The following is a 19,093-nucleotide window of genomic DNA, read 5'->3' as shown; positions in this document are numbered from 1 at the left end:
GGTATTATTACATAGTATGGAGCCAGATACAATAACATGCATTGTTATTTACAAATTTTCAATTTGATTTCAGTGGTCATTAGATCATATGACAGAAAGTGATTGGTGGCCACAACAGATCTTGATTAAATGTCCTAATCAGATAGTCAGACAGGTAATTTTCCTTATTTCTATTCTATCAGGATACCTTAATGTGCATGCAAAGTCAGAACACAGTGAATTGTATTTCAGTTTCATCTTTTTAGTTAATACAAGACGTCTTCAAGTTTAACTGTTATGCTTTCCTGAAAATCTAATTGCTGGAGCCATATTAATATTATTATCTGAGAACTTATTATTACTATTATTTAATATTTGTTATTTTCAGATGTTTAAGTGTCTAGTAATACATATTATATCACAGTTAAGATCAACACAAGTTGAATTGTATATGGAACCAATTGTTGAACTGTATGTTTCTATTTTGAATTATATTGTTTTTTGGGGTTTTTTTTTTCAAGTTTAAAACTTAATATCTATTATTTAGTCAATGTTATATGTAAATATAAGTTTCAGATCCAAATATACTCTATTATACTGGTTTTGCCAGTCACTTGTCTTGCTTTGAAGATCTATTTATTTGTATTACAGTGAAGATGGTACTATAGATGTATCCCAGTTAGGTCAAGGGTCATGTGTTACAAGATTTATACGCAAGATGTTAACTATTGTAAGTATATTAGTATTCAGAATACTGATGTAAAGTTAAGTGAACAATCATTTTGATTTTCTTTCATTATTATCATTTGTTCATTAGAATTATACACAGATTCTTGATATTTTTAATGTGCATATTTCAGATTGAACATGGTGTACGTCCACACAGTAAATATCTCTCTGAATATTTTGCTTTTCTCTTGGAATTTGCGAAAGCTGGTAATGAAGAAGCCCAGTTTTTAATACATATTAATGCTATTTCTACTATGGTTACTTTCTATATGGGACAGAAAGCACAAGAAAACTATGTAAGTTTCAATAGTCAGTGATCTTTACTCGTGTTAGACCAAATATATATCTTAGAATGGATTATCTGTGTAAAGCTCTCTAAATCTTCAATATTTTGATTGAAACTTTTGACAAAACTATGAAATGTGTACTATCTGCTATTTCTGATGTTGTATTTAGGTTGAAATATTATCTGATGATGAAGAAGAGGAAGATGTGATATCATTAACTGATGATAATTATAGACCTATCTCACTAGAGAAAATGATAACATTAATAGCTTTATTAGTAGAGAAAGCTAGAACTAACGAGAAACGTCTCAGATTATCCAATAAAGATAAAACAGCCATTATGGGAGGAAAGGTAGGATTTATATCAATAAATCAATTTGACCTGAAATTTAATGGGATGAATGAATCTAGACATGTTGATTGAAAGTCATTGCAACTTTTATCTTGTAGTTTGTCTTATTTTGGAGTTTTAGGGGCAAGTGCCATGGTGTTACACTGTTATTCATGAGATTCATTCCATAGCTCTGCCAGTATTCAGAGACCCTGGACAGTAAGAATATTTTATCAAGAGATTAGTTACATTCGTAAATTATGACTATATCTTTATTTGCTTTGCTTTGACTAAACATATATTTTGTGTTTTTCAGGGATTTCCATTTTTATTTAATCAAATACGTGATAATATTAATATAAGAGAGACATGTAATTTAATATTTAATTTAACAAGATGGAATGGTAATGAAGCTGTCACTGTAAGTCACATTTTTGTTCTATAATTGCCTCCTAATACATAGTAAATGAGTGTTAATAAATAAGGTTTTTTTACAAACAGGTCATGTTTTATATTTATACCCTATGCTCTAATTTATAAACAATGATATTAATATCAAACTATTTCAGATTGTAAATATGATTTTTGCTGCTATAAAGAAACTTACACCTGAGGTTAGTTCAAAATGATTAATTTATTCATTTCTTACTAACTGGCTGACTAACAGAAAGAATCAGTAGTTTTATTTGAGGAAGCAAATAAACTTAGCATGTCACTTGGGAGAATACTAGTCTATAGTGAAATCACATAACTATTTTTTGCTAAATTCCCGTAAAATCTATGAGCGCATAGCATATATAAGTATATCATTTGTTGTTTCTTATTGAATAAGGTTTAATGTTGATTTAATATTTGTATTATTTTATAGCTATCACAGCCATTCTTTAAGTTATTATCATTATTAGTTGATTATATGGGAGCCCCAGCAGGAACACCACACTATACACAATATATATTACATAAATTCTGGGAGGTAAGTCTTGTTCAACTTCATTATTTGATTGGTAAAGTAAAGTTCTTGACTTTTGTACTAGATGAGTTATTCGGCCCTTCTGATGACCAGCATTACTGAAAGAGGAAGCTGGGATATTATTCCATGTAATGGAGTTATGCTCACTGACATACAGTGTATAACTTGTTCAGGCACTGAAACATTCAAATGGAACCAAATAAAATGCTTTTTTATATTTTGTTTTGTTACTACTAATATTGTATTTTATTATTGTTAATTTAGTTAGCTAAAGCTTGTCCTCAGCAATGTTTAGAATGGTTAGCTGGTCAAGTTACCAGAAATAAAGCTGCTCAAGCATGGTGTCTTAGTCAAATGGATTTATGGGTAGAATGTTATTTGATAGCACATAGTAATTTAAGAGTTCGAAATGGTAAGATATTTAACTTACTGGAGAAGAGATTAGTGATACAAAAAGTAACTTTTGTTTGCTGTACTAATTCACAAGACTTCTTGTTATTCAATAGACACGTGCTACAAATACAAAATTTATCAAATAAAGCCCTGACTTTCATTGTGAGATGAGTGGATGTAATTCCTTAAGCTATGTCATTATTTTACAGCTGCAGCCTATTTACTGGTAGCTTTGGTACCTAGTGTTAATTTCCGTCAAGCATATAGACCACCTAGAAGTTATCATAGCCCTCTTAAAGAAATAGTTGTAAGTTATTGTCTATCAAACACACTGTCATGCATGTCGAATCTTCAGGCAATTTTCAAAAAATGGAAAATACATTTCGAACCAGAGCGATAAGGCATTTTAGTTGAAAGCCTCTTTATAAAAAAAATTCACTTTCCATCTCCATCTCCATGCTGTGGCTTTAAAAGTAAAGTAACATTTATAGTACATTATGCTTAATTATGATCTCAATTGGCCATTTGGGCTCTTTGTCTATACTAGGGATATATTGTAGTATATTTTATATGTATTCTTTAACTGACTATTATTTATATTGTAGATGTCTACAGATGCTAGATTGGCTTTAAATCAGGTAGGTTGTAATCTAGTTATGTTGTTATCATCATGTTACTGATAGATTTTCTTTTGTTATGGAACAATATTCTCAAAAATTAAGATTAAATCCAAATTTTAAGAAATAATAGTAATCTGATAGTTTTAATGATTGATTAAGAAGGTGACTGGAACACTAAAATCATTTTAAGTTCCAAGAATAAGCTGACTGCTCTTTAAATGTGTTTCTTGTTCTTTTCAGATATATTCTCATTTATTATCCTTGTTGTCTCGTGCCAAGGCTTATGTAGGTAAGTTATTCAAATGCTACATATGTAAGTTAATTTTCAAAAATGTATAGAATATGGGTGATGAAAGAATTATATCTTAAGCAATGATTTCCTTTTTTTTCTCAACCAATTCTTGACATTAGCTGATTAATGAGTCAGAAGTAAGACTGGCTGATTTCAAGATTACACAGTGTGAGACCCCATAAGTAAAGTTCTGTTTTAATGTTTCTTTATTTCGATAAGTAAATGTATCTTCATCTATTTTTAGATCCACAAGTTCATGGTACAACTAAATTAACATGTTATTTTGCTGTGTTAACCTATTGTTTAAACTCTAGAGCTGAAAAACTCATGGTATGTTATAAGTTTAAGTTAACTTATTCAAATGGGATTGCAAGTGCATTAGCTCATAAGAGTAAAAAAAAAACCTTGAATTATTTCTTGAGTCTACATATTTTGATAATTTCTTTTCTTACAGTTCAGTGAATATTTTATTGAGTTATGGCAACTATTTCACCCTAAGTTATCAGAACCTAATATTTCAATGCATCAAAATAAACAGGTAAGGTTATTTTTTTCAGTTTTGCAAACCATGTTCACCCTTTGTCAGTTACGTAGGTCAGAGAACTTGATGTGGTGAATATTTAACATTGAACAACAATGTTCTAACATGAATATTTGACAAGAATTTTGAAAAATTGCAAATTTTGATAAATTTTTTTATTGATTTTTTCTCCATGACAATGATAAAGTACAGATATTAAGTAATGCTTAAATCTTTTGATCAAATTGTAGATCTATATATTTGTTGCAGGTTTTGTTGTTATTTTGGCATCAAGTTTGTGTAGATTGTGTTGAAAATATTCGACTTATTGTCAACAATCCTCATGTTTGTAAAAATATAGCTTTTAATTATATCTTGTAAGTATTAAGTTATATTATACATATTAAAATTACCACATGTCTATGGGTTTTAGATAATGTATTTAGGGCTTGGAGTAGTGATAAAATTGTACCTAGAAATGTATGTGCTCTGGTTTCAGATTCTAGTTTCTTAGATCTACATGGGATTAGTATTAAGTGACATGTAAGAATTTTCATTCTGTTTGATTTCCAGAGCGGACCATGATGATCAAGATGTTGTAATGTTTAATAAATTAATGTTACCATCATATTATGGTTTATTAAGAATGTGCTGTCAACAAGATCGTAACTTTACTAGATTATTAGCACAACATCAAAATATACAGTGGGCTTTCAAAAATATAACACCATATCCAGCACAATATACTGTGGTACGTATCAATCTCATTAAATTTTAGAAATATCTACAACCAACATGGCTGATAATTTTCTCACATGTTTTTATGGATAGACACATGTATAATTGCCAAGATACAAATTCAAACATAAACAAGAGTTCATCTTGTGACGTCAATAACCATATAAAATACATCTTCAGGGCAGGTGTGTTATAAAGATCTCATGTTCCACTTTACAAAGTAATCGTAATACATCCTCTACAGTAAATAGGAGCTCTTATGAAGTTCTGATGTAGTTATGTTATCTTCTTCTAATAAATTATCTATGTTATTTTGTTAGGCTGTAGAAGAATTATTCAGAATGATGAAATTAATGGCTGCTAAGAATGATGATACACCAGCAGATGAAATAAAAGCTATTAATGCGTTTCGTCATAGTACTTTATCAATGTATTTATCTGTGATAGATGCCCGTTCAATGTGGCAGACCTTAATTAGGTAAGATTATTCATGTTGAATATAGTTCTTATGTTTGAAGGAGATTGTAGAATACAGTACAGGATACATGTGAGGAATACTTTGAATTTTCTACCATTAAATTTCCACTTTGAAATGTCAGACTGTTTCTGTACCAAATTGTTATGAATATTCATAATTAACTATTAGCTTGTTCTTACTAGCTCATTCTATTTATTTCAGTGCTTTTAAGTTGTTAGTAGAAAGTCAAGAAGAAAAGCTAGATGTTGTCTTTCATGGTGGACTACAAATGATTACTGAGGTAAAATATATTTTTTGAAATGAATTTAACAGCCACAGCATCATGGAATCATGCAATAGGAGCCCTTTTTATTTATTTATATAAGTGTTTTAAATAAACCTCCAAAATTTTATTAAAAAGAAACACTTGACCATCATTACAGAAAACTTTGCATGAATGATATATTTCTACTTTATATTTTAGGCTTTTAATACATTACATGCTATGTTTTATGAAGCTACAGCGTGTCATGTTACAGGAGATATTGTTGATTTGTTAACTATATTGTTAAAAGTTTTAGAAACAGCTAGAGAGATACGAGAATCTAGAAGTAAGTCAATATTTCTCTTCTTATCAACTTGAAATGAAATGTCATGCAAATAGAAGCAGCTATGTTAATTTAAAAATCGTGTCCATATTCTACAGCATGTAGATATAGAGTGTTTTCGTGGAGTATTTCCCCTGTTCAACTTGTATCTCTATGTTCAGTACCATAATTTTGTAATTTTATAATGGTAGGTGAAATCAGCAGTCGTGTGAAAACATGTTTTGCTGCTTGGAAGGAAAGAATGGAATTTGTGAAGAAGATTTTAACTTTATTAAATTCTTATACACCTCCAGAAGTTAGACAAGTTTGTTTTGGTAAGTTTCTCCATATCTTGGAACTTCTATGTTTGAATTTATAAGCTTAATGAAAACCTTTTTTTCAATTTACCAATTGCTTTAAACAAAAAATCATTAAGTCTAATGGTAGACAGGATCCTTCCCTTATTCCTGTTCAATATTCACATTTCATTTATTATGATTTATTTCTAATAATGGCGGTCTTATTGTGTTTATAGATTTATTAAAACAGATGGTGTTAACATTTCAAGGAGAATGTATATCTACTATAATACCTATATTAACAGCAGCCCATACAGTCTGCCAGGATAACTCATTACCAGGTACTTACTATTATATAATAGATAGAAACTATTGTTAAAATTGAACTAGTCCCAGTAGAATATTTGATGTATTGATATTTATTGAGAAAACAAAGCATTAGATTACAACACATGCAAATTATGTTGAAATACTCTTCTTTTGTTATTAATGTTCTCTTTGTTTCTAAATATTTTAAAACATGTCATTATTGTTTATAGTTGTCACTGGACCATATTTTCCTAGAAGAGGTCAGAAACCATTTGGATCTAAGTCAACAATCCGTCCCCCACGACCACAGTTTATGATGTGTTTAAACACAAGTCAAATTGAACATTCTAATGTAAGTCTATATGGTTTTCAATCTTTAATAACAAATCTATTTAATTGAGATCATTTGCTTCACAAACTCATTGACCTTGGAAATTGTCATTAGTTATAAAATCATTATTAAATACTTTAATCTCCAGTGAAACTGTAACAACCCATCATATAAACTAGTAGAAAATAGAGATCTTAGGATACTATACTCACTACTGTGAATTGAAGAGTCTGTTTGTATTCATCAATAGACCATTATGGTAGGTGTTTAGTAGAAAAGTTATTTGATGAATAGATTTAGATGATATATTTTGTACTTTAGGGAGTTGATGAAGTATATGATCAAGCTTTAACAGAGTTTTTTCAACCCTATCATATGTTAGTAGATGTTATGTGTAGGGTAGCTGTTAATCAACAAAATATGAGTGAAGCTTTAATCAACCTCAGTAAGTCTCTCTGAAATTGACTTTCAACTTTTACTAGCAGTAGACATTCAAAATACACTAGATATTGCCTACATGCAGAATGAATTTTGCAAATACACACAGAAGACTGTAAAGAATTCTAGGAAATTTAATTAATTTGAATTAAGTAATCTTGTTATTCTCATTGTAATTGTGATGTATTTTAGGTGCTATGGTAGCATGTGAAGGAGTACCATTACAATTACCATTCTTTGCCATGTTATGGTATGAAATTTATCAGTCAGAGGTCAGTAGTATTAGTATGTGCAAAAACTTGCCTAACTTTGGGTAGAATACAAAACTAATGATTTGATGGATTTTCATTCATGTGTGATGATGACCCAAGATTGCTGGTTCGCTGGTTCTGCAGAAAATTTTAATAAGAAAGTCAGTCATGATTTAATATCAACTATTTAAAATACATCTGAAGTTCAAGCACAGCATTCAAACCATCGTTTTTTGACATGTTCAATCTATAGTATATTTGTTAATTCTTTTTTTTAATTATTTTTCAGCAAGTAGATAGAAACTATATAAAGATATTATGTTCCAGTAATGCCTTTATAGATTATGTTGATGCTGTGTTATTAGATGAAAGAAGATCTTTAAATAATCAAATTATTTATCCTTTCTTCTGTAACTTCTTTCCCAAGGTAGGTAATTATATGATCAATAGTAAGGGCAAAGGTTGATTAGGTGAAACAAGAAAATACCTTTAATAATGTGGTAAGGTAATGTGAAAAAAGAATGGTTTTAGAAAATCATCCAGTATTCCATGCATGCCTTGCTTGTGACACGTAAAAAAATGAACATTGCATCAAATGAATTTTGCAAACCCTGACAATAAAATCCTGTGTGAATTATATATGCTCAACTTCCCTATTTTCACCAATACATGCAATTTGTTTTGTTTTGAAGGTAAATATTTTGTTAGGATTAAAACTATCAATCTGAAGACTTAATTTTTATATCAAATGTTTTAAATAATCCATATTTTTTAATACAATTATGTATTTTTTTTTTATTAGATTTATCAACAAGTATTACAGGATCAAGGTAGATCATTATTAGATAGTATAGTAGCCTCTATTATAGCGGAAAAATCAGCTCTAGAGAATGTTGAAACTGAGAGAGAACTACAGGCTATATCTTACAGGATTAATGCTGTAAGTTACCATTATATATTTAATGAAATTGTGTTATTTTTTATCACTTATTTAGTTTTCTCAGTATGAAGGTCATACAAATGAAAACTGTGCCTTATTAACCAATAAATTTCTTTTAGTTTCTTCTCCTTTTTTCTTACTTTTCTATTTTGGAGAATGGCTCATTTCAGTTGTCAGTTTATTGTCTAAAATTTACATGCTATGCTTGTATTTGAATAATTTCAAATAAATTTTTAAAAAATCATGATTGCAAGAAGATAAATACAGCTCTGTATAATTATATTATATTTTCTGTTCATATTCACCTCAGATATTTAATTATACTCATTTTCTTTATTTAAATAGGACGTTAGAGCACTTCTGATAATATTTTCCGTCCAAATGCCAAAACAGATAAGTCCATTATTGATGGAGAGTTTACAATATATATTGAAAGCTTGTCGTCTGCATCAACAGCAGCGTATAGAAGCAGAAGAACAAACTAAACTAGCTAATCAAAAATCACAAGAACAAGCTGAAGTAAAAGAAACATCTGAAACAAAAGACGAGGAATCAGGTCAGTTGAAATTAACATTTTGGTAATTGAAAGTTTAGGTTTTGTTATAGGTGTTATAGAAGATACTCTCCTATAGAAGCACTGGCCTAGGTCACAAGTAGGGACTATGGATTTCAACATGAAAACTATTTCAATTTAAACAGAATGTTTTACTGAAGATTATTCATAGATTATTACTTCTGGAGAGATTACAAGAAAAAATATATTCAACTCAAATTCCAATGCAATTGTTTCAGGGAGTTGATGAAAGGGGTTCTAATCTACCATGAACCAATACATTACTAAAGTTTTTATTTCTTTTATATGCAGTGACCAAACGTTTAGTATAAACGTTTGGAAATTCATCTTGGAGCTCATTATAAAAGTGTTTGACAATGACAGGGACATTTTTAGCTGTAGTATTGTAGGTGGCAATGAAGGGTATGATTTGGTTGTCATATTGGATATTTAGGCCGTTAGGTATGACTGTAGTTGGTCTATCCAAAAACTCTCCTTTTGCAATCGCTTGGTTTTTGGTTTGATACAGGTACTTTTTCTATAGGCATAACAAGAAGATCTTCAATGGAATGATTGGGTAAATTGAAATGATTCGCAATTGGTCTATCTTTCTTATGGAGTATATGGAAGCGATGAGTTTTGTAATAGATTTAATGAATGAATGATTGAATTCTTATTTTATAATTTTGTAATTTTCCTACCTTTAAGGTATACTGTTCTGATTTAAATGATATATTGATGATAATATTGAAATATGTTTATTTTAAGGTGAAACGCCCTCTAAAAGAAGAAAAATAAGTACAGAAGAAGAAGAGAAAGAGGAAAAGTCAGAAGAAAAAGAATCTGAACCAAGTACATCTGCTATAACTGATGTCACAGAGGAGAAATCACCTGGCTCTCCCTCTACAGATTCACCTTCAACATCTACTGCTGATTCAAATCAACCCTCTACATCAGCCTCTAATAGACACCATCAAACAGGTCTTTTATTTAATAGAGAAAAACCTAACAAGGTAGACATGGTTGCCACACAAATACAAAAACTGTTAACATTGATTGAGAAGAAATCAACGAAGAAATAGAATGCCTTTATGTGTTGTTTAAGTGTGCCAAATATTTTGATGAAGTAATTTATTTCTGTGATTTTGTGGGCTAACATTGAAGATGGATATTGGGACCAGATTATAATTTAAATTGGGATTGCCTATCTTTGTGTACTATCAAAGCCTAATGGAAGAGATGTAAATATATACTAATCCTGAAACATCACATGTGAAAGAATTGTTACTAAACTCGAAAGACACTTCTATAAACAAGCCATCTGAATTTGTTTTGAAAATTAGACACAAGAAGAAGTACTACTTGTAAAACTTCAATAGGGACGCAGGGTGAAACTCTTGAATAAAAACAAAGGTTATGTTGTGTTTTATTATTTCTATGATGTGTGTAAGTAATGAGAGAGAGAGGGGGGTGTTTGTGTCGTAAAATTTGTCAATTATGATAACAATAAATTATACTAGCTTCATCCGGGCTATTGATTAACTTTATTTCTAATTTTGCGCTCTGTGAGTTTGTATTGTTGAAAAATAACATTTAATCAATAACAATATTTATTCTCAGGTCAAAATGTAAGAGAAGCTCATCTGAGCATCATAGTTACAAATTAACCTTAAAAAATTGTTCTGCATTCAAAGCATGTTATATGAAGTCGGGAGTATGATTTTGGAATGTTTTGTTTAAAGATTATCCTCGGAGATAGATGATTATTAAGATATAAATGATGTAATGAATGTGAACTATCTGTTTTAACAGTATTATAATGTGCTGTGTTATATTGCTGTGTATAGTTTGTATGTTATTTCGTATTAATAAGGATTATTTTTGAAGCTGTTATGTATTATAACACTTGTTAAATGCTTTCAATATTATGTATAAATTTGAGTGATGTTGGCAAGATGCTTATATTTTGTTTGTTTCTTTGATCTTTTTATGACAGATTTTATATGCCCACAGGATTGACATTTGCATTTTCTTGAAGTCCATGCATTGATTTATGCACTTTCATAAGGTTTAAATCTTATGCTACAATATAAAAAAGCAGACTTGGTGTTATTGTCAGTAAGGGCTATGTACTGATGTCAAAAAAGTTCATTCTCAATTGATATAGCTATCTTAATTGCATAATATTCAACAGACAGAGCAAAACACAGTTGGAAGAGTGGATTTTCACTCAAAAGAAATTCAAGAAACCAAGGATAGGATTCAGGTCATCAATAAAGCAAACAAAAACATTCTGTATATTTAACACTTTTCATCCAGGACTCAAATAAATTACAATTAAACAGTATTCTATACATTTCACATTAAAAAAAAACAAGACAGGTGGCAGTTGATATGGCACACACATAAATTGACTGGTCTACAATAATACATCAAAATTATTTTGATTAAGAATTTGATACCCTGCAAATAAAACTGTTCACTTTTACAACTGACCAGACATAAAACCGATCTTATGGTTAACAATGAGACGAAAGAAGATTTATTTGTAGAAAACTCCAGCTACAAGCAGATGATCTTGATAAAGGAATGATGATAAATGCAATAGACCAGAATGCTCTCATTCCAATGATACTGTTTATTTTTCTAAAATTCTGATTCTCATGCTATAAGTAGTCTGTTTCAATTTCTCGTCAAAAAAGCCTCGCTCCAAATCCAAATACTTGTTTGATTCTCTCCCAGAAATGATTTTGCCAGCCACATTGTGTTCGTTCAAATTCTGATTCTGGAATACCGACTTGATGTAAATTTAATCGTGTACAGTCCTCAGTTTCACTTAATTCTATAGTCACAGTTGAATAATGTTCCTCTGGCCACGACTTTACACGCCACTTCTGAACAAGTTTTTTATTTGGAACCTAAAATTTAAAAAAATAATATATATATTTCCTGAGTTCTTGTTATCAGAATTTATTCAAGAAAAATGTTAAATACAATCAAACTTACCAATTCAATGAATTCTCCACAAATATTTCCACCATTGAGAGAAAATTTACCTCCAGTTTCAGGCTCTAATAAAGCTGTACTACCAGTAAATGCTGATACCATCTAAAACAAACCAGATATTTCAGATAAATTCATCTTTTAGGCATCAAGCCATTTAAATTTGATTTGAATATTTTCACTTTATTATCAAATGGAAGAACAATTCAAAAATACATGGCATTTACTGTGATACAGTCAATTTTTCTGCTATAATCAACCAGATAGATTGTGTATTTTATTTCAAATCTATTGAATTTTTAAGACTTTATTATCTTACCCCAGGATCTGTCAGGGCTCTGTATAAATCAGAAGCATTACATTTGAACTCTTCTTTAGACTTTAATATCTTTGTTCTTATTTTAACACCAGCATTTGACTTCTCTGAACTTGTAATTACCTTATTTAATTCCTTCTTAGCAGCATTCTGAAAGATATTATTTATAAATGAGCACTTCAGCATTGAATAGGATGTCTTGGGCTTGCAATATCCAAACCTAAAAAAAATCTGTCTTCATAAAATGAATACAATAATTTCAAATACAACTTTACTGCTCCATGATAAATTCCTCTTGAGTTCTCTCTTATATTACAAATATGACAAACTGTACATCATATAAAGCGCCAACATAAAGCATGACTATCAAATGTGGTAGATAGATACTCTTTTCTAAGGCTTTAAAATAAATTTCTGTTTACCTCAGTAGGTTTTTTCTCCACATTAATAAGTGTACTACCACCAGTTGTTCTTGTTGGTAAAACAATGCCTTGACTGTACTCTGAAACATGTAGATAATATTATCATAGTTTTCTTAACCAAACAGGACAGACAAAGAACTTCATGCTAATTCCTTAAGAGGTATGTATGTGGAGTCCACAGGTGCACTCTTTAAGCTAATTAACGGAATTTCTTCTACTTCATATATCAAATACAAGTTGTGTTTCATATAAGGCAAGGGTACTCATCTGATCAAAATTTAACTATATTTTCTCAAATGATTTGGGCTTTAAAGAATAAACATAACTCACCTTCTCTCAAGTCTTTGATGTATTTTGCTATTTGTTGTTGTATTATTGGTGTACCCACTTTGCGGAATATTTCTTTACATGTATATGCCTCATCAGTAGATTTTTCACATGTTACTGTAACCTAGAATATAATTAATTGATATTCATTTACACAAAGTTGTCAAGATTCTGCTCTTTGTCAACTGAAGTTTTGTAGAAGTTTAAGTACGTACGTTTAATAAATTTCAGGCCAAATCAAATTGATCACACTTCTATGAATGGCGTTGGCCTTTTCCCTTATTTTTCAACATGACATGCCTATTAATAATGTATACTTATATAAGGTTTAAAACATACTTCAATATCCTCTGGGTCATTTTCTTCACTAAGATTAGGAACTTCAAATTTTCCTTTATATATCTTATCTCCATCTTTGAGACTACCTTTCCATTCTCCAGTCACCTCCCATTCATAGAAAAATATTAATTTAGCTTTTCTATTATTAGCTGAAGCTTCACCTTCTATCTTTGATAATTCTGCAATTTCACATTCACCTACAATAAAGTACAAACAAGATTGAGAAACGATCAAAGACATTTAGCCCATATTGTAATCTGTAATAATGACAACTCATGGCTAGTAGTTTTCAGACAGTTCTTACTCTGTACTTCATCCTCATAATCAAATGTAGAATGTAAAATTTTATTTCATATGCATCAATTCACACATCAACATCAACTCATCTGATATAGTCATTTAACATTTTCTATCCAGCTCGCATTATCTAGCAGTAGGTTTAATCATGTAAATAAAAAATAAATTGATTTAATCTATTGTAGTCTATCAATAGACATGGTCAATAGACAATAGTATACTGAGTCTAACAACAATTTTCTGGAAGTCAACCGCTTAAGTTCTCAACCTTGACAATGACAACTTAACAGCCCCACAAATCGCTGATTAAATATCCATAATTTTCACTCCTTGCCAATGGATATTAACTTTGCGATAAATAAACATAACTAGGTTGGTGTTAACATTAAGTGTGAAAATGCTCAATGCGTGAAATGCAAATTTAAATGATTTCAACATGGCCAGTTCACAATTTGACCATAAATCCTGTCTACACAGCGTAGATAACAAACCAGTTGACATTACGGATAAGAAGGGAGGGTTGACCTACGATTTTGACTAGATCCATTGCCGCCATTGGATGTAAGTCTGCCTTTACCTCTTTGATTAACTCAGATGACAAGACAGTAAATGTCAAAATGTGAAAAAAAATCTCTATATAATACCTTGATCATCTGTAATTTTCAATCCAACAAGCAACTCCTTTAACTTATCCTTAGACCAACCAGATGCGTTTTTCTCTACCCTGAAAGTTGAATGTTTATAAACTCAGCAATCAGGAACAGGATCATGCAAACAAGCATTTTCTCTACGATCATTTTTTTTTCTAGAGAACTGGATCAACATTTTGTCTTTGAATCTTGAATATATAAACACCCGGGTCGCGAATATCCTCGGCCTATATAAATTGATAAATTACATACCAATGCCAATTGTTTACATTTGTGGCGTCTGGTCTTTCTTCAACAATCCATCTTGGATCGCCTTCTCCCCACTTGGCCATTTACAGCAACTTTTATTTCAATCAAAGACGTTAATGCAGGCTTTAATTAACTATTCCACTGATTTGATAGAGTAAGGAAAATATTTTTAACTTAGTAAGACCATGCGAGTATTTTCTCGAAAGAACACAGGAAGTGAACTATTACCGCCACCTGTAAACGAAGCCTTGGTTACCCAGACGCTTTTCTAAATCTTGAGCCAGAAACAATTGGACAAATCTACATTAATTAGTAATGCTAATCACATTAGGTTCATTAAGGACAATTGGCTATTATTGGTAAAAATGACTTCACAACTTATAACGAAAATTCAGATGTGATGTCATTCATTACAAGACCCGTTAAAAGATAAAGATAAACATGAATAGTTTAATTCTAACATAAAAAAAAGCACAAACAGTGTGTTGTCAGACCGTAATAAATATTAACTACCGTACCTCAAACACTTTTATTAGCACCTTTACAAAAGATCCATAAGTAAAAAGCATGTGCGGAAGAGCTCAATACGGGGTTTTGTGGGTAAATTATAGCTTGGAAGATATTTTCATCCCTAACAGTGTGTATTCAATGTTAATACAAAGTTAAAAGCAAGGGGTCAATTAGCTTAACTGTCTTGATTTAAAGGCAACAATAGATGTAATGTAAGTGTATAAGGCTATATTTCCCATCTTTCATGTCATTACAAATAAATTCACAAAATGCATCTCAGTTTGCATAGTCTTAGTTTATTACTTTTGGCATTTAAGACTGTAATGGACATATTGCTTTAAAGTAATCAAAGCTTCAGTATATATCCAAGTTACGATTCTTTTGATGTATCAATGACACACTGTAGCAAGTGTTTTTTAAGACTATTTATTTCTTCTTCAAATTTTTTATCACTCAATTCTAAATCAAACAACTTTAACTTCTTTAAATTACTGAAATGGAAATAAAAGAGATGATTGTTTATTATCTTAAATATTGAAAATCTTGATTATCTGTACTTAGTTGAAATCTGTCACATCATATCTATGATTTAAAGATGGGTTCCCTTATTTTCAATTGCAATAAGAACATAATTATATGATTAAAAATATATGATAATTCATTTTAAAGACCAATCAATGAAATAGTTTGCTTAATTTGTCACTGAGATACAAAGAAAACCATCTTTAATACATATGAAGCTGAAATCATTATAAAGTTATGATTTAAAGGGATTGTTAAGAGGTTTTCTAAAAAATTTGAATCAGGGACACTGGGACACTAATAGAATCAATTTGCACCATTCCAATATTCAATCAGTGATAAATCAGTGTCCCTGATACACATAAAAAAATTTAGAAAACCACTTTTCAATCCCTTTAAATAGGTAAAAAAATTCATGTATATAAAATCAACTTACACTAATACTGCTAGGCATCTTAAACCACTTGCTGAAACATCTGGACATTGACTAACTTGTAAATCTTCTAGAGTATGTTTGATCAACTTTAAACATAACAAACCTCTATCATCTACCCTAGATTTATGTAATATTACTTTCTTCACATGATTTAATCCTTCTATAATATAATATATAGGTGAAATACAATCAAGTTTATTGATTTTTATAATATTTACCTTATCAGAGAAGTGATGATTTTGAATCTGATGAAGATATATCCCTAATCCTTTGAGTTTTTACATTAAATTTGATATGACAGTAAACTAACTGCATCTGATCAATTAAATTAAATTATTTTAAGTCAGCTTTAATCATTAGACAACCAATCAAAAATAAAGAATGCTAAACATAAGGGGTAGCTACACCATTTGTTTCGCCAATAATATCTTAGTCTCAGAAACGTGAAACTTTTAGCTAAGCCAATCAGTAATAGTGTTCACAGTTCAATGTCAAAATTTGAGCCATGAAATCCATGTGTGTCGAGAATTACCACATTTGTCCCTTTAAAATAGCAAATTTCTCAAAAAAATAATGTAGAATTGTTATTCAATCTGATTGTGATGAATGAAATGATGATTGGATTGTGTCATACTCATCACCAAAACTTTAGACCTATGAATTTAATCTTATAATTACCTAAATGGTTGAAAAACTTTAGACCTATGAATTTAATCTTATAATTACCTAAATGGTTGAAAAACTTTAGACCTATGAATTTAATCTTATAATTACCTAAATGGTTGAAAAACTTTAGACCTATGAATTTAATCTTATAATTACCTAAATGGTTGAAACCAAAACCTGTTACTCCAGAATCTGTTACATTAATTATTTCTATTTTATAATTATCAAGATTGCTAGTATTGGGATCTGGCAAAGCATTATAATTTAACTGCCATGAATTTATACCCTTCCATTTTAATGTGGCACCATTTCTTAATAACCATTCAGCACATGATCTATCAGCACCATATTTTTTTCTTCTTCCTCGTTCAACTCTAATGAATGGAAAAAATTAAATTCGCACAAATATCTGACAATGCTTTATAAACTTTATGATTTACAGATTGAACTTTTTCTTATCTTTATTAATCTTTAACAATATAATGTACCAAGATAACTGGTAAAATATGTCTTAAGACATTAATATTCTACACAGATAGATATTTTACTCCAGGCAAATCAGCTAAACAGTCATGCAATAATGACTTTTCAATTAAACAAATCAAATTACCTATTAAATGCAAAATCAACCATTCCCCAGAACTTCTGGTTTGAGATTTGACTGACTTTTGATACATTTAACATGTGACATCCAAATGCTCTCTTCTGAAATAAAGATGACGAATAATCTTTTTAGTTTAGTTGTTGACAAACTCTGAAAGAGAAAAGGACTTTGCTAGCAAAAAAAATTATCAATTTACTAAGGTACTCATTTAAAAGTTATAATACCCGGAAAGGTTTCGAGAAATCTTATTTGTGACATTTTTTTCGGCACAAGAATATAGACATCAAGCAATTTAAAAACTGCATATTTATTAAATTAATCCATTACCAATATTGGATTCATGGCAGCTATAGTTCGAAAATAATTTGACAGCTGAAGGGGAGAAATTCTACTTTTACTTTATAATCTGTCGGTCTGGATAACCTTTCCTCAGCAGGTGCCCTTGTTTTGATTGGACGAACATAGACATGCGCAATCATTTGAAGAGTTTGTTTACATCAAGGCTTCCGAAATGTCAGAATTTGTGGAAGCTCAAGAAACTTCTTACATATTGATCAGAGTTTTAGGAAAGGGAGCATTTGGCGAGGCTGTCCTGTACAAGAAGACAGAGGTTCATCATCTGGACATGAATTTTGCCATATTATTTTCTTTTAATGATAACATGTCTTCTGCTCTGGAGATCATCAGCATCGATATTCGGGATAAGGGTTGGAATTATTTGCCCAATGGCCCATGTCTAGTATGACTCTCTTTGGAGAAAATTCATGCATTCATGGAATTGATTTATATCTTGGAATTACATTTATTATGTCAATAAAATTTCGTTTTGCAAATGGGTCTGCTTAAATACACCTTTTGACGTTTTGTACTGGTTCCCAGGGCATTTCAATCAAATTGAACTGAGATTTTAGATATTAAAATTGATAATTGATCAAATAGATATTCTGTGTACATGTGATGGAGATCTTTCTAAAATTAATAGAAAGTCAATACATATTATCCACTAACAACTGTTCTATCTGATTCATTTTTCTAGGATAACAGTTTGGTTGTGTGGAAAGAAATAAATTTGTCCAATTGTGGAGATAAGGAGAGAAGAGATTCTCAAAATGAAATTGATATTTTATCACTTATGGACCATGCCAATATTGTATCCTACTATAATCATTTTATTGATGGTGATACATTGTTTATTGAGATGGAATATGCTAATGGTATGTAAAACATTAGATATCACATAGAACGTAATCAGGTTTTTTGACCACTTCTATCAAGATTCAAACAACTTTTTAAAGATAACTAGAAGCAATGAGAGTATAATAATTATGTTGTTGAAAGAAACACTCTACTTAAATGCTTATTAGTAAATGTAATCTTAATGCCTATATTTATTTATAGATGGAACCTTATATGAAAAGATACATAAACAAGAGCAAAAGTTTCCAGAATCAGTGAGTTACATCATGTTTTAGAGTTACGTATCAGGGGGGAAAATTTAAGATAAAGTTAATGAATTTAGAAAATAACTAAGACTGTTTTATTTATAAATACATTAAAGCTATTTGATTTTGATCTGAGATAACTATTTTATTTTACTTTCAGACTGTTGTATGGTATTTGTTTCAGTTGACATCAGCCTTGGTTTATATACATCAGTATGGTATTATACATAGGTAACTAATTTGATAAACAGAATGCTGTTGAATCTTTATGTTAGCCCATCTCAAG

At 30.1% G+C, this 19,093-nt stretch overlaps 4 protein-coding genes across 4 annotated transcripts; 2 read left to right on the top strand and 2 right to left on the bottom strand.

Moving 5' to 3' along the window:
• Window positions 1–88: 88 nt before the first annotated feature.
• LOTGIDRAFT_164456 (hypothetical protein) lies at window positions 89–10,106 on the top strand (the record flags this gene model as incomplete). The annotated part of the gene is made up of 27 exons (XM_009060971.1): window positions 89–154; window positions 368–450; window positions 631–709; window positions 840–1,004; window positions 1,165–1,347; window positions 1,643–1,747; window positions 1,896–1,940; window positions 2,195–2,299; window positions 2,561–2,708; window positions 2,899–2,996; window positions 3,550–3,598; window positions 3,846–3,931; window positions 4,056–4,139; window positions 4,392–4,498; window positions 4,695–4,872; window positions 5,180–5,337; window positions 5,539–5,617; window positions 5,801–5,927; window positions 6,116–6,238; window positions 6,439–6,543; window positions 6,742–6,863; window positions 7,164–7,287; window positions 7,473–7,552; window positions 7,821–7,962; window positions 8,642–8,643; window positions 8,817–9,027; window positions 9,793–10,106. The coding sequence occupies 27 exons, from the start codon at window positions 89–91 to the stop codon at window positions 10,104–10,106; spliced, it is 3,168 nt and encodes a 1,055-aa protein (XP_009059219.1).
• A 1,611-nt stretch (window positions 10,107–11,717) lies between these two features.
• Window positions 11,718–14,710, bottom strand: LOTGIDRAFT_124038 (hypothetical protein; the record flags this gene model as incomplete). Its single annotated transcript, XM_009060970.1, has 8 exons — window positions 11,718–11,942; window positions 12,031–12,132; window positions 12,347–12,541; window positions 12,787–12,845; window positions 13,096–13,216; window positions 13,432–13,628; window positions 14,373–14,452; window positions 14,631–14,710. The coding sequence occupies 8 exons, from the start codon at window positions 14,708–14,710 to the stop codon at window positions 11,718–11,720; spliced, it is 1,059 nt and encodes a 352-aa protein (XP_009059218.1).
• A 1,396-nt stretch (window positions 14,711–16,106) lies between these two features.
• On the bottom strand, window positions 16,107–17,433 carry LOTGIDRAFT_97538 (hypothetical protein; the record flags this gene model as incomplete). Its single annotated transcript, XM_009060969.1, has 3 exons — window positions 16,107–16,255; window positions 16,918–17,135; window positions 17,372–17,433. Coding segments are annotated over 3 exons (429 nt in total), but the record flags the coding sequence as incomplete, so codon positions are not given.
• Window positions 17,434–17,876: 443 nt separating this feature from the next.
• On the top strand, window positions 17,877–18,587 carry LOTGIDRAFT_123903 (hypothetical protein; the record flags this gene model as incomplete). The annotated part of the gene is made up of 2 exons (XM_009060968.1): window positions 17,877–17,975; window positions 18,402–18,587. The coding sequence occupies 2 exons, from the start codon at window positions 17,877–17,879 to the stop codon at window positions 18,585–18,587; spliced, it is 285 nt and encodes a 94-aa protein (XP_009059216.1).
• Between the last annotated feature and the right edge of the window lie 506 nt (window positions 18,588–19,093).

The sequence above is a fragment of the Lottia gigantea genome (assembly GCF_000327385.1).
Source record: "Lottia gigantea unplaced genomic scaffold LOTGIsca_45, whole genome shotgun sequence".
NCBI lineage: Eukaryota > Metazoa > Mollusca > Gastropoda > Lottiidae > Lottia > Lottia gigantea.
This window is presented reverse-complemented; position numbering and strand designations above follow the sequence as displayed.